This window comes from Pezoporus occidentalis, unplaced genomic scaffold, assembly GCF_034315485.1.
Source record: "Pezoporus occidentalis ecotype Australia unplaced genomic scaffold, CSIRO_AGI_Poc_V1 ctg9, whole genome shotgun sequence".
In the NCBI taxonomy this organism is placed as follows: Eukaryota; Metazoa; Chordata; class Aves; order Psittaciformes; family Psittacidae; genus Pezoporus; species Pezoporus occidentalis.
In genome coordinates this window covers 3,944,713-3,957,714 of record NW_026916262.1, presented here as the reverse complement: position 1 = coordinate 3,957,714, position 13,002 = coordinate 3,944,713, and the positions used below count along the sequence as shown (strand labels likewise).

General features: G+C 36.8%; 1 protein-coding gene across 6 annotated transcripts in view; it reads left to right on the top strand.

Annotated features, from left to right (window-relative positions):
* GLCCI1 (glucocorticoid induced 1) overlaps positions 1-13,002 on the top strand; it is a 57,060-nt gene that overhangs the window by 16,273 nt on the left and 27,785 nt on the right. For 5 of the 6 annotated variants that reach the window (XM_062605085.1, XM_062605084.1, XM_062605089.1 and 2 more), the window contains exons 2-3: positions 3,731-3,882; positions 11,928-12,014. In XM_062605085.1, coding sequence (XP_062461069.1) covers positions 3,731-3,882; positions 11,928-12,014 — 239 coding nt within the window. The remainder of the gene's footprint in view (positions 1-3,730; positions 3,883-11,927; positions 12,015-13,002) is intronic. The other variant, XM_062605086.1, reaches the window with a different exon arrangement.

The window sequence follows — 13,002 nt, the reverse complement described above, 5'->3', positions numbered from 1 at the left end:
GCTAGCTGTCAGTCTCACTCTTCTACTGCAGGTGATTTTCCTCATTGCACACGTGGCAGAAAGCATTATTTAAGCTAAAATGGACTATGAACATGGCTTTGCGATTATATGCAGGTTAGCTGCCTCTATGTTGGATGAGAAAGCAATCTCTTCATTTTAGAGCTGTAGCAGATGGTTTTATTTGAGCCCTGTGTCCTTTTCAAAAGAGCTGTCATGTGTTAGTCTCTTACTAAATTACATTTTGCTGGCAGAGAAACGTAAACCTTTTTTTTCAATCAGTCTAGGTGGTATAACTAGAATTCTTTTGTCTCTCAATGCAGCATACAGAACCATAATTTCATGATTTCGTGCAGTTTATTTTAGTTGGTTCCTGCTGGGAGGTAGGATCACAGAGAATTTCACCAGCTGTAGTATTCAGGTGGACCCTTGTGTCACTTTGTGTAACATTTATAACTAGAAATATATAGCAATAGCCCTTAAATAGATGCCATTAAAACCTGTAGCATATTTTAAATAACACATAACGCTCATAGGAAGGCAAAATTGCTTTTGTAATTCCTAGATAATTTTCAGGTTATCTATGTGCTTATGTGCTGTGTTCCTGAGTGTATTTGTTCTGGAGGTAGAGCTGAGCTCCTTGTGAGGTATGTCACACATCACTGAGGAAGACTTGTTCTGACTTACCACTGCAGTAAAATCTGTTCTTGCACTCTGATATTGTCAGATGAGATGCAGTCTGAAACTTGGGGAAAATCAGACTGTACCTTTAGAAATTTCTGAATATTGATGAAGCATTTCTGAATGCTCAAGTCTGTTGGCTGGCTTAAAGAGATGTTGAAGGGCTTTGGATGTCAGATGGTATTTAATGCATTTATTTTATTTTATTTTATTTTATTTTATTTTATTTTATTTTATTTATTTTATTTTATTTTTTTTTTCTTCTGTGAGAAAACTGGAGCATGGGTTTCCATCCTGAGAAAGTGATTTGCCTTGGAGTGGGATATTGATGACGGTAGCATCAAAATCCCATTGGTAATGAAAGTCTGGGGAGAAGCAAAAGTTCTGTAGTAGCTGCCCAGAGTAGCAGGCAGCCAGACTTATAATGAGATGAGAAAAACAAAATTAAGAAATAAATTCTGAGAGCAATTTAATATTTGGAAAACAATTCAAGCTGATCTGAGGCGCCACTGTTGTGGTCCAGTTCAACACTGCTCTCTGCGGCATCCCGTCATCTTTATAAACATTAGTGTACAAGACATTCTGTCAGATGCTGATTCGTAGAAGTTCTTTCAAATCTCAGGCTTATAGATTCCTTTTTTATTTTTCATGATCTAAGGGTATGTCATGAAAGGGTGAGAGTTTAAACTGTTATTGGACAGACCTTAGTGCTTCTGCAACCCTGTTGTTCCTTCTGGCTCTCCTGTGGTTGTTTCTGCCTGTTGTATTTCACCAGCTCTGCCTGTAATGGGGAAAACTGTGTATTTATGACTTTTTGGGGATACATTTTAGCTTTCTTTGCTAGGTATGTTCACACATCTCTGCATGCCATTTCAAAGTAGATGGAAGGAACACAGACGAGTGGAGCAGAGTTGGTATTAAATTAGTGTTAACTTGGATTGTTTATGCAGTTGAGAAGTGGTTTGTTGCCTGTAATTCAAAAAAATACTGAAGAGTAGTAGGGTCTTACAAGACTTCATTTTTCCCTCTCCTTGCTTTAGGGTTTAACAGCCTACTTCCAAGATTACCGTGGAAAAATATAAGTATAGTAACTTTTGTTGATTTTTGTTTCCATTCCGTTGTAATGGAATTATGTGAGTTTTTCATTTTGGGATTGCTGCTGCCTTTCCTTTGAGTGTAGAGCAAGACATAGATCTTAGTTATTCTCTGGTTGCAAGTATTTTGTGTGTGTTGGGTTTTTTGTTGGTTTTTTTTTTTTTTTTGTGTGTGTGTGTGTGTTTTTTTTTCCAGCAAAACTATTTAATGTAGAGTTCACAAAGGGATGCTTAGTCCTTATTTCCGTATCTTCAGGCATTGTCTTGTCATTTTCTGTTTACATAGTCTCTAACTTGTTTGAAAAGTTGTTTTTTAGAACATACTTAACTGCTTAGATATTTGACAAATTCCTGATAGTTTTTCGCATGCAATATATATCTGATGAACAGACCTTTTGGAGAAGTTTTCAAAACTCAGGCTACCCAAGAGTAGCATAGTGCCATAGCATCACAGTGAAGGCTGGAAGAATGCTTTGTAGGTACTCTCCTTTTATGTACAATGTGTTTCAGTCCATAAGTAAATGCAGGTTTTATGTTAAAAATTTGTCACCTTTATCTTGGGTTTCAGGCTTCTTTACTTTTAATAGTTCAAAAGTCTTTTGTAAAATGCAGATTTGTCACAGTTGAAATCCTGTGATGATAGATCTGTTTGAAATTGTAGGGATTCGATTTATAGCTAAGGCAGTCAAAACTTATGTTCTATGAAGACAGCATGATTTACTATTACACTTCCCAATTCATGGCATTATTTAGAACACTTCACCTAAAATGAGTAGCTAATGAAGTGTTTCAGCAGCTCTACATTTTCCTAAAATGATCTAATATTATCAGGTTCATATATAATACTAAAAGCATGTGTATTAGTGCAAACTATGCCCTAATCTGAATGCTGTATAAAGGATTGGTGATGGAGTCTGCCTTTTGAGATCCAGCAGTTATAGATGTTGCACAAAGAGAAAATGCATGTGGAGGTTAGTGACCATGGTTGGGCTCAGGAATGTGCTAGCAGGTCTGCTCTCAAGTTCTGAGAAGGGTTTTGCTGGGGCAGTCAGTGCGTAGCATGTGACTAACTTGAAAGTAATCTAACTTGCGAACTTCTTTTAGTAGGAGTGAGCAAAATAGACACTAGGTGCAACGTAGGGCTTAGGTTGGCTTACATGAAGTGTAGAAAACGAGTATATGAAGTAATTTTGCCTAAAGGATAAAGCAAGATGATCCAGAGAGCATGCTGTAAAACTGTTCTTTCCCACATCAATCTCATGAATCACCCTACTCTCTGCTTTCCAAATGAAATGCAGGAAAAAGTATTCCATGATCTAGGTGTAGGGGAAGAAAAGTACAGGGAGGAGTCAAAGATTGCAGCCGCTGTGATGAATGAAGATAAACATGGTAGCTGCCTTGACCTGAGCTGTGTCAGAGGGAAATACAGTCACACGCTTCCAGCTTGCTAAGGCCTGTATTGGGAACTTGTAAATAATATGGAAAGATGTACATGAGAGCAAGGAAGTGGATATGTCTTCTTAACAAGCACATTTTTTGTCATGATTTGTGTTTTAGTATTTAGAAAGCTAAGCTAGCTGACTTAAAAAAAAAAAAAGTAACCCAGTACTGATACTATGTTACATTTTCTATTTCCGTATGTTCGGCTTTCCTAAGTTGCGTCATAACTGCATTTAAATTTTCTCAGTGTTTTTTGTTGATGAAAACATATAAGTAGCCCAGTTCATTGCAGATATGAACACTCATAAGTGGTATTGTTTGTTAAGTTTTCCCTTTTGTATTTTCTTTTCCTCCTTTGTCTGGTGTTACTTGCTTTGATGTGATGGCATTCTTTCCAGCTTGGCATTTAGGCAAAGGTTTCTGATGTGTTCTTGCCATTGTGTGTCAGAGTTAGCTTTTAACATTTCACATCAAATTTAGCCTGACTTTTTTATTGATTTTGTTCTGGTTTTCTACAGTGGACAGGCCAAAATCCCAGCAAATCAGAACTTCTGGTACCATAAGGCGAACTTCTTCTTTGGACACAATAACAGGACCTTACCTCACAGGACAGTGGCCACGTGATCCCCATGTACACTACCCTTCATGTATGAAAGATAAATCTACTCAGGTAAAAGCTGTAAAATAAGACAACACAGATGTTTCGTGTAATTGATGTCTTCCTCATAATACTTTTATCACCTGATCTGGAATCTAAGCTCAACTTAATTCTGAAGAAATGTGGATTCGCTTAATTTTATTATAAATATGAAGCCTTAAAATAGGGTACAGTAGTGGTTTGGCGTTTTTTAAATCAGTATCAGTAATATGGTATGTGACAGATTATATTTTTATGCTTTTAGAAAGCAGTTGTCAAAAATAATTTTCTGTATGTGGGCAGCTCTGTTGAGGCTAAATAAGCAGATTTCAATCTCAGCCTTTTATCTGTTTTATTTTGAAGCTGCTATATGCAAAATTATGCTGAATGCTACTTAAAAAAAAACCCAACATATATTCCATAGCAGTAGTAGCTGACAAAGTAAAGATTTTACTTAAGTGTGGTAATAAATATGTGGGTCTCAAAAAATGTATGTGCGTGGGGAGAGGAGGAGAGAGGTTACTGTTAAGAATTGATCAGTTTGTCACTAGTGGGGAAATCAAAAAGAGGAAGCTGGGAGTGAGCATACAATATGGTCTTGAGTTGTCTCTTCTGCTGCTTGATAGCAAGACAAATAAACATGCTGTGTGGAAGTTTCCTCTTGGAGCCAGACGTCAGGACAAGAGCATTACCACCAGCTGCAAAGGGAAGGCTACTGAGATTATTTATGGCCTGATACCCTTGGATACTTCTCAGGGCTCTGTCCTTAGTAGCAATCTCTGGCAGGTAGGCTGCTGTAGTATTAATTGTGCTCCAGTGTTCTTTGGCTAGAAAGATGAACATTATTTCTTGTCTGCTTCCTTCTCGTGCTGGTGCTTGTTGCTCACAAAGATGATCACTATCAAACAGGTAAAAAATATGTAATTCTAAACTCCCCAAATTATTACCAAAGAAGTTGCATTCTTGGTTTTTCAATACTGTTACCAGGGTGTGATGCAAGTCATCTGAGAAATACTTATTTCTCAAGACAAGTTAGAATATATAAATTATTTTCAGTGGCTTTAAAATGCACTGTAATTCAACACAGGAAGTCCTCTTATGGCGGAAGGATGAGCATAGAATGCTTAGAAAAGGAAAAAAGATCTGTCTGTTCCAGAAATCATATTTAATGAATTTTGGAATCTGAAGATTAAATTTGTTTGAGGAAACCTTTAGGAACTGTGGTGGGGCCCTTTAACAAAATGCTGTCTGTGTCATACTCACTCAGCCAGCCAGTTTTAGCAAAAAAGAAGCAGCAGTGATCTTTACTGTCATGAAAGATCTACCTAAAAAGCTTTTAAGCCTGGATTTACTTCCAAGGTTGCCTCCTTTCACAATACTATGCCTTGAAAGTCTTTCTGTTTTGAAATCGTAATTTCCCTTCAGGAGATTTTTCAGTAGCATGCTTTGTAGTTACTCTATTTCTTAACCCCTCTCTTAAAATATGTGTCCATATCAAATTTCCCAAATACCCTTATGAATAGAAAGTTTACAATATTTAAACATTCACAAACCAACCTTTTCACTAGTTACAGAAAAGAGAAACAAACTTGTTTTATAAATATTTGAGCTCTGAGTATTTGGCAGTAAAATCGCTTTCCTAGTGAGCTCGTGTGTGTTTAGGTTATTTGACCTGTTGGCTGCCACCTTTTGCCTCATTCGGAAGCAAAGCTCAGGGAGGGGAAAAAAAGAAGTTTTACCTTTTCAGCAGAGAGGAAAGCCAGTATTGTTATTGTTACAAGCTGAAATATTATTTCAAAAAGATAAGGGCATGGAAGTTTCATGGTTTGGATTTGTGTGGATGTCTTCTAAGAAGGAATTATATTAGCTGTCTTTTTATTCCAGTTATGAAAAAATGAAGGTTTAATACTGTTTAAGTTGAGTTGAAAAAAATGTGTCTTGACTACTCAGGACTATATGAATATGTAAATGTAACAAGCGTAATGATTGGCACAGTGAATTCCGTATTTTTGCTTTTAAATGAAATGTTCACTAGGGAGGCTTTTAGAAGATGATAAAATATTGGCTCATGTTTTGGTTGTGTAGGGTTTTTTGTTGTTTGAGCTCTGTGGGATTTGAAGTATCTCTAATTTCAAGAACTAAAGAGGAGTTTCAAGTCGTTGATGGGATGCATGCATGACAAATTAAGTTAAATTAAATTAAAACCTTACTCTTTGCCTGGGTACCAGCATAAGTACTTCTACTTCATGTTTGTTAGGTAAGTAACAGTTTAGCTCATGGGAGTTCATATAGTTTACAGTAGCTAAAAATAACAACACTTGGTAGTTTAGCAGAGTGGAAGATAGGAACATACAAAAGAAATAAAAACAAGATGATGAAAGTCAATAGACCAATTTTTTGTGTGAACATGTTTCATTGGAGAATAAATTATCTCTTGTTTCATTTACAAACTCACGAACATTTATACTGTCGATATAACTCACATTGTAGGTGGAACAATTATTTCTCTTTCAAGGGTACTTTTTGTCTCTAAATAAACTTTAATTTAAAATACAAATTTTGTGCCATTTTGTGAAGGTGGTGATTATGACTGTTCTAAGTTTCTTAGAATTCTTGGGTTAAAAAAACACGAGTCGGATTCTGGTCTTCATACGACCATTTAATGAGTTTTATCCCAAATCCTTGTTTCTCATTTACGGTTTTTGAAGCTGTACATGCTCATGAATAAAATGTTTCTTTTTTCTCTAAAATTAGTCCAGGATTATTATTTAAATAATAATTTTATTATTTAAAGAGAGGAAACAGAATTTTGTTTCTTTATGTTGCATCTTGATAGTAACTATAGTTTGTATTTCTGTATTCCTCTTACCTACCTAGAGTATTTTGACTGAAAGCACTGAAGTAAGGTTGCTATGTTTGATTTTGGAAAAACATACTATGACAGTATGTATTATGACACACAGTTCCAGATTTCTCAGGATTCTGCATGAATTTATGTTCATGTGTATGTGTGTATATGCATACAACTATCCGATCGTAGGTTTGTATAGTCAAACATACAGCACCTTATTTAGTATTAAATATTTCAGAAATGGAAGGAAGCTTACCATTATAGGAAGTTGTTATGTGTTGATATACTTTGTGATCCCTTTCCTAGGTTTCCCCACTGTCCTACTTCCCTCTCATTTTCAGTATATTTTGAACTTTTTATTAAGGCCATTTAAAACTCTGAATAGTTTCCTTCCCTGTTTTTTTCCATCTCTTTTGGGAGCACTGGTGAAACAAGTTTGTATACTTCTTTTTCATGCTGTACATGTACGTGTATTTCCCTCTTCCTACTATAAGGAATAATTCAGTGTTGAAATAGCTATGCCTAACCTCAGAATCTTCAGAAACATTTGGATAATTGTCATAGTTGGTTTAAGGTAATTATTTGGCAGTAGCTAAATAATTTTAAATATTTTTATATAATGAAAGAGATTAGAGATAAATGTGTGTTGATGTCATAAAAAAGATATTTCCAGTTAAAGTTCATCTAATCTTCCTTAGACTAAATAGTACAGAGAAAAAAATGACTAAATGGAATATGATCCCCCCCCCAGTGATGACTTAAACTGGATTCCAGTATCCCTGGATATGCCTTTTTCATTGTATAATGCAACTGAATATCATACAAACAGAAATTAAGAAAGTTTGTAAAATATCTTTCAGAATTTTTACTTCTCTCTAATCTGAAGAATAACGCATACAGTAAAGAATAAACTGAAATGCTTAGCTAAAATATATTTTTGTTGTTCTTGTGTGTGGGTCAAGGCTTTAATGTAGTTAGCTCTCATTAGTCACCTGAGTAACGTTTTGTTTTCTTTTGGGAAGAAATTTTGTCACTTAAAAATTAACATAGTAAACCAGGAGGCTCAATTACTGAAGCTTTTTCATTGGTGTATTAGTTACTGCTTTCATGGAATAGTATAATGACATACTTTGGGTGGAAGGGATGAAAAGTAAGAGATGTGTGTCATTTAACTATGAATTTATGATTCTATCTTTCTGGTGTTTAAGAGGACTCATAGCCTATAGTCAAATTAACTTCCCACTCCAGGCTGTTTCTTTCTGTAAAATTTCTAGAGGGCCTTTGAATGCTTTAGAAACATCTGAAGACTCATCAGACTTTCTCTCTCCTACTGCTGTTACTGTGTTTCTTTTGAATGTGAAAGTTCTTCAGAAACATAGTTGCTTCCCCTGTAAAACCTAGGCTTGTGTTCTCAGTATTTGCACCCATCCCCCAATGTAGTTAATCTGGAATTCAGACTAGATATAGTAATTGGAGTGAAGGGCTGGCAATAAAATGTGATAAAGTAATTCAGTCTTATTTTAGGTTTAGGTAGGTTGGTACTCCGTGCAGTCATTCTGATTTAAATTAAGTGGAAAGAATGTAGGTGTATATCCCTGCTATGGGTGGAAAAGGAGCGCAGAATTACCAAACGTGTTGGAAGAAATGCTAATGTCTACAAGGTTGGGTGAGTTAGAACAATGGTAATTGTGATTTACATTAAGACTGAAGAGAGCAACCAGATGTAGTGTTCTCAGCATGCCCTATCCCATGCACGTGCTTTAAGCATTGTGTCAACTGAAACTGGGACTGTGAACCTTCACATTTTGGAATAATAGCGGTCCTTCTGCTGAAGCTGCATTATGTGTGACATAATATTTTCCAGGTTCTCCTCCTAAAATATTTTAAATGTTAATTACTGAACATAGACTTGCAGGAATAATCCTTCAGTTTCGTGAAGTTCAGTTCACTCTTAAGTGATGCTGTAAATTTGTTTCAGCTCTGAAATATTACCAGCTTCACTGATAGTGCTTATGACCTCTCTTACTGTGTTTCTGACTTGAGGTGCAGAAACTTTCGCTTCATCTACTATGATTCAGAATTAATTTTTTTTTCAGATACAGTTTTGAGTTACTTTTTTACTTTTATCATTTTTTTAAATATGCTTACCACATGGGAAGTACACTTGCAGCTTGAATTGGAAGCTTGCATGGGTAAGCCTGTTTTGTAGAAATTGTAAATAAAGATAGGAAAACAATTTTTGTGAAATGTGGCATATCAGGGGTGCTGCACAGCCCTATCTTATTTATGATATAAATTACAGCATTCAAGTGATATGCAAGGTGTTCATACATGAACTGTACTTAGGAAAGCAGAATTTCTGTTTGGATGTAAAAAGAGTGGGGTTCTTTTATGTTGATTTGGTTTGGTTTTTTTTAAAGCTTTTGCATGAATATAAGGATTTTGGGTTACAAACCCAAAACTTATCTTCATATTATGTGGGTTACAATGTATTATAAGTGGAATTTTTTAGCGTCTGAAGATGACTGGCAAGTTATAATCTGGTAACTGCCTATGTTGTGTTATTTTTAACCTTTTTTCTTTTCCATCTGAATATAAATAACACATTAACAACGTTGCCTGACTTCAATACTGTGCTAGGAACGTCTTTATAGTATTTGTAAGCTAATATTGCAGATAAATTGAGGGACACAAATAGTCTGCCCCCTGTATACTGATGCTTGCATGTATATTTTGACAGGTTGTGACTTGACTCAATTTACCAGAGATTGAAAACAGCTGTGTAATCCTTGTCTCAGGGGAGATAGTATTTGAGTGGAGGAGTGTCAATGCATTATTTGAAAAAGTACAAAATTTAGTATGAAGAGAATGGGTGTTTTATATTTGTTACTTTTGATTTCTGATTAAATCAGCTAAAATATAAGGATTCCAGTCTTTCTCTCCTAACTTGTGTTGTTGATGAAGCTTTTCAGGGTGTTGCTATTAGTTTGTTCTTGTCCTTGATATCTGGATCTATATCTGTGCTCATTAAAAAATACAGGCAAACTCTTGCTCTGTACATATGGTTTAGTTTTTTTTTTAACAACTTCTCTTTGTTGAGAAACTCACTTTGGCATTTTAGACACTTGATGTCTTTTTGGTTCTTTTTATTAAGCTGTAGTTGAAAGGCTATGGGCTTGTAGTGATCCCAGATACACCCTCCTTCAACAGGCAACTGATCCAGGTAAACCCTCCTGCAACAGGCAACTGAAATGCCTGTTTCTACTTCTTCCTGGAGTCATTGCCAAACTGTGGAGCAATGTTATATTCAGGAAACACTCTTTGAAAGATAAATTTTCAAAGAATTCCCTTTGCATTGATCTTTTTTGTACGAGGGTATAATATGAGCTGTACTTGGGATATAGTAGAGTGTTTTAAGAAAAGGGCAGTTTAAATTGGGGAAGTAAATTGTGAAACTGAAAGCCCATGATTTTAAAGAAGAAACAAATTTCCCTTGGCTGAGGAATTCCTCTATTTTCCTCATAGGTTTAAAATGAAAGTTTTAACTCTTCACTCTCGCTATTTTATTTTCATAACCATATTGTGTTCTAGCTTTTTCCCCAGACACACACAAAGAGTCATATAATAAATACACAGGACCCTAGCTTTTATAAAGACTTGTTTTTTTCTTTTCTGAGAACATGCAGTAAAGACTTCATTACTGACTTTTTCCATTTTGCTTTCTAATCGCCCACTCAGCTTGCTGGGCCTTTGGTGGAAGTATTCCTGGTGGTGTAAAAATAACCAAGGAAACAAAAAACCACTAAAACCATGGAAAAAGTGCAGGGCTGGCAGAAAATACAAGTGAGATATGTAGGCCCATGCACACAAACTGTCTTAGCACATTCAATATCAGCACTTACAAGTTAGGTGCTGGGCTGCCATAGTATTGTATGTGCCATATAATACTATGGCAGTGCAGTGATTATGAAGGTATCGCTTGTGCTCTGAAACTACAGTTCGGTGCTGAATGATGCCTGGCCCAGCATGCTTGGCTGGGGAGGTCTGGCCCCAGAGGGCTGCTTCCACCTCTCTTCACAGGGCAGTGAGGGTGAAGAGCTGCACATGCAGTTTTCATGGTATTCTCCAGGGCAGTGCTTCCTGAACAGAGTAGTGTCTGCTACATGTGTGGGTACTACAGAAGTTTCTACACCCTAGAGAGGAAGCAAGAGTAAGGAAAACTGGTGAGAAAGAGGGTTTCCATGTGTAAGAATGAAGTCCTTTAGGGAGGTGGATCCCAGATCCTGTCTTTCCTGCTCGACGGGGGTCCTATCTCCCTTGGAGGTGCATCAGCAGTGGTCGTCCTGAAAAAACTCACTGCCAAATTTGCCTTGTTTCTAGTGGTATCAGTCACAAATGTGCCTCTAGCCCTGAGTTTTATATGGTTCATACTCCAAACTCGCCGTGGATTTTAGGTGTCCTGTTGCTCCTCTGGCAGCCGGTAACCCCCTTGTTCAGAAATGCTGGTGCATAGCCTCAATTTTCGTAATAGTCTTATGGTGAATCTGGGAGATCTGGCTCCCACACTCTTCTCAATCTTTGGGATTTAACTTTACAGCTCCTACATCCCGAGACAGTCCTGACACTTCTGGGCTTGCAACAAGGCTGGAAGAGGTCTTCCTGTCACTGTTGTGCTCATGTAGGTCAGTGCTGAAAGTGAAAAAAGGTGTATCTGTGTCAAGGCAGAGTTAGCAAGAGGGAACTGATTATGTGGCTCTGATTAAGGAAGACAGGTGGGAGAAGTGAATCCTGGCTTTTGGTCTTTGAGTTTGTTTGTGCACTTTTATTTGTTTGTTTATTTGTTTTTTTATTGTGTGGCTTTCTAAACTGTCCACTGAATGCAAACAAGAAATGGACACCAAAGCACAGATGGGAGTAGCCAGGTAATATTTCTGTGACTGCCAGGCCTCTGATTCCTTCTTCAGTAATGTGTAGTCCTCATCCTGTGTAAATGCAAGTTTACAAAGCCTTAGTTTTCTATATTTTTTTCTTATTATTATTTGAGACTGTTACTGCTGCATATCTGATCCTGAAATTTATTCTTCTTTCTTAATTTGTTCAGGCACTCTAATGCCTGTCCTCTGACACTGCAGAAACAGTAAAGCAATAATTTGTGACAAAGTGTTCTTATCTAGAGAATTCTGTACAGTATATTTTCCTTTTTTTTTTTTTTTTTCCCCTCCTCTAGACACCTAGCTGTTGGGCTGAAGAGGGAGCAGAGAAGAGGTCACATCAGCGCTCAGCATCATGGGGAAGTGCTGATCAACTAAAAGAGGTGAGAAGTTTTGCACAGTGGAGACTTTCAAGTCTTGATGTGTCCAAGACATTTTTTAATCCCTATCTGGAGTCCAGGAAACTGCACCTTTTCCCTTCCCTCTGTTGCTTTTGAAACAGGTTTTACCTCCAAAATAAGAGTTGTTTCAAGAGTGGTTGTTATCTTATGCCTGTTCAATTTCCTCTCTTCCCACAACAGTGTTGGCTGTGAAGGAGTGGCCAGGGTGAGTGCTGTGGAACCAGGTTGTCACTGCTTACCAGTTTTTCTGTTCAGAGTTACCTTAGCTAGCTTTCTGTTCTTTAACACTGCCCTCCTGAGAGGGGCAAAGTATAAGTCAGTATGTCAGCACATTCTTGTTTGGAAATGTTGTTCAGGTTTTAGGGTGGAATTAGAGGACATCATATTCACAAATGAAAAAGGAGGTTAAGTGTTGATAGAGTAATAGTATAATTACTTGAAATAGTATTTTGCTGTAGACTACAATTGCAACTAGGAAGAACCCACCGAAACTCAAGTGGATTTGCATCATGAGAAAGCAGGTACAGTAAAATGGTCTCCAGCTCAACTGAAATATCAGTATTTGTCAGTTTTTGTCCCAGTAAACTCCATTCTGTCCAGAGTTCATGTAACTCTAGCTCTGCCCAGTACTTAATAACTGGCTTCCAGTCAGCCTCATTCTGCTGTCAGGAAGGGTGCAGCCTGTGTTCAAGAGCTACACAGCTCTTTTTAAGAAGTTAATCTTGCACCACATTCACATAGGGTGGGACTTTTTCCTGATACTTGGCTTTTGAACCCTCTCTTCTGGATCTGTGTTTAGTAGGATATTCAAAATTGAGAAGAAACATATAGGTTATCTGAGGAGATGTTGTTACTGGCAATATATAAGTACTCTTCCAGACAGCCATTGATAGGAAGAACAGTTATCAAAAGGAGTGATGTAAATTTAATTACTTAAATTTTAAAATCAGATTTGATGAAATGGAATAAT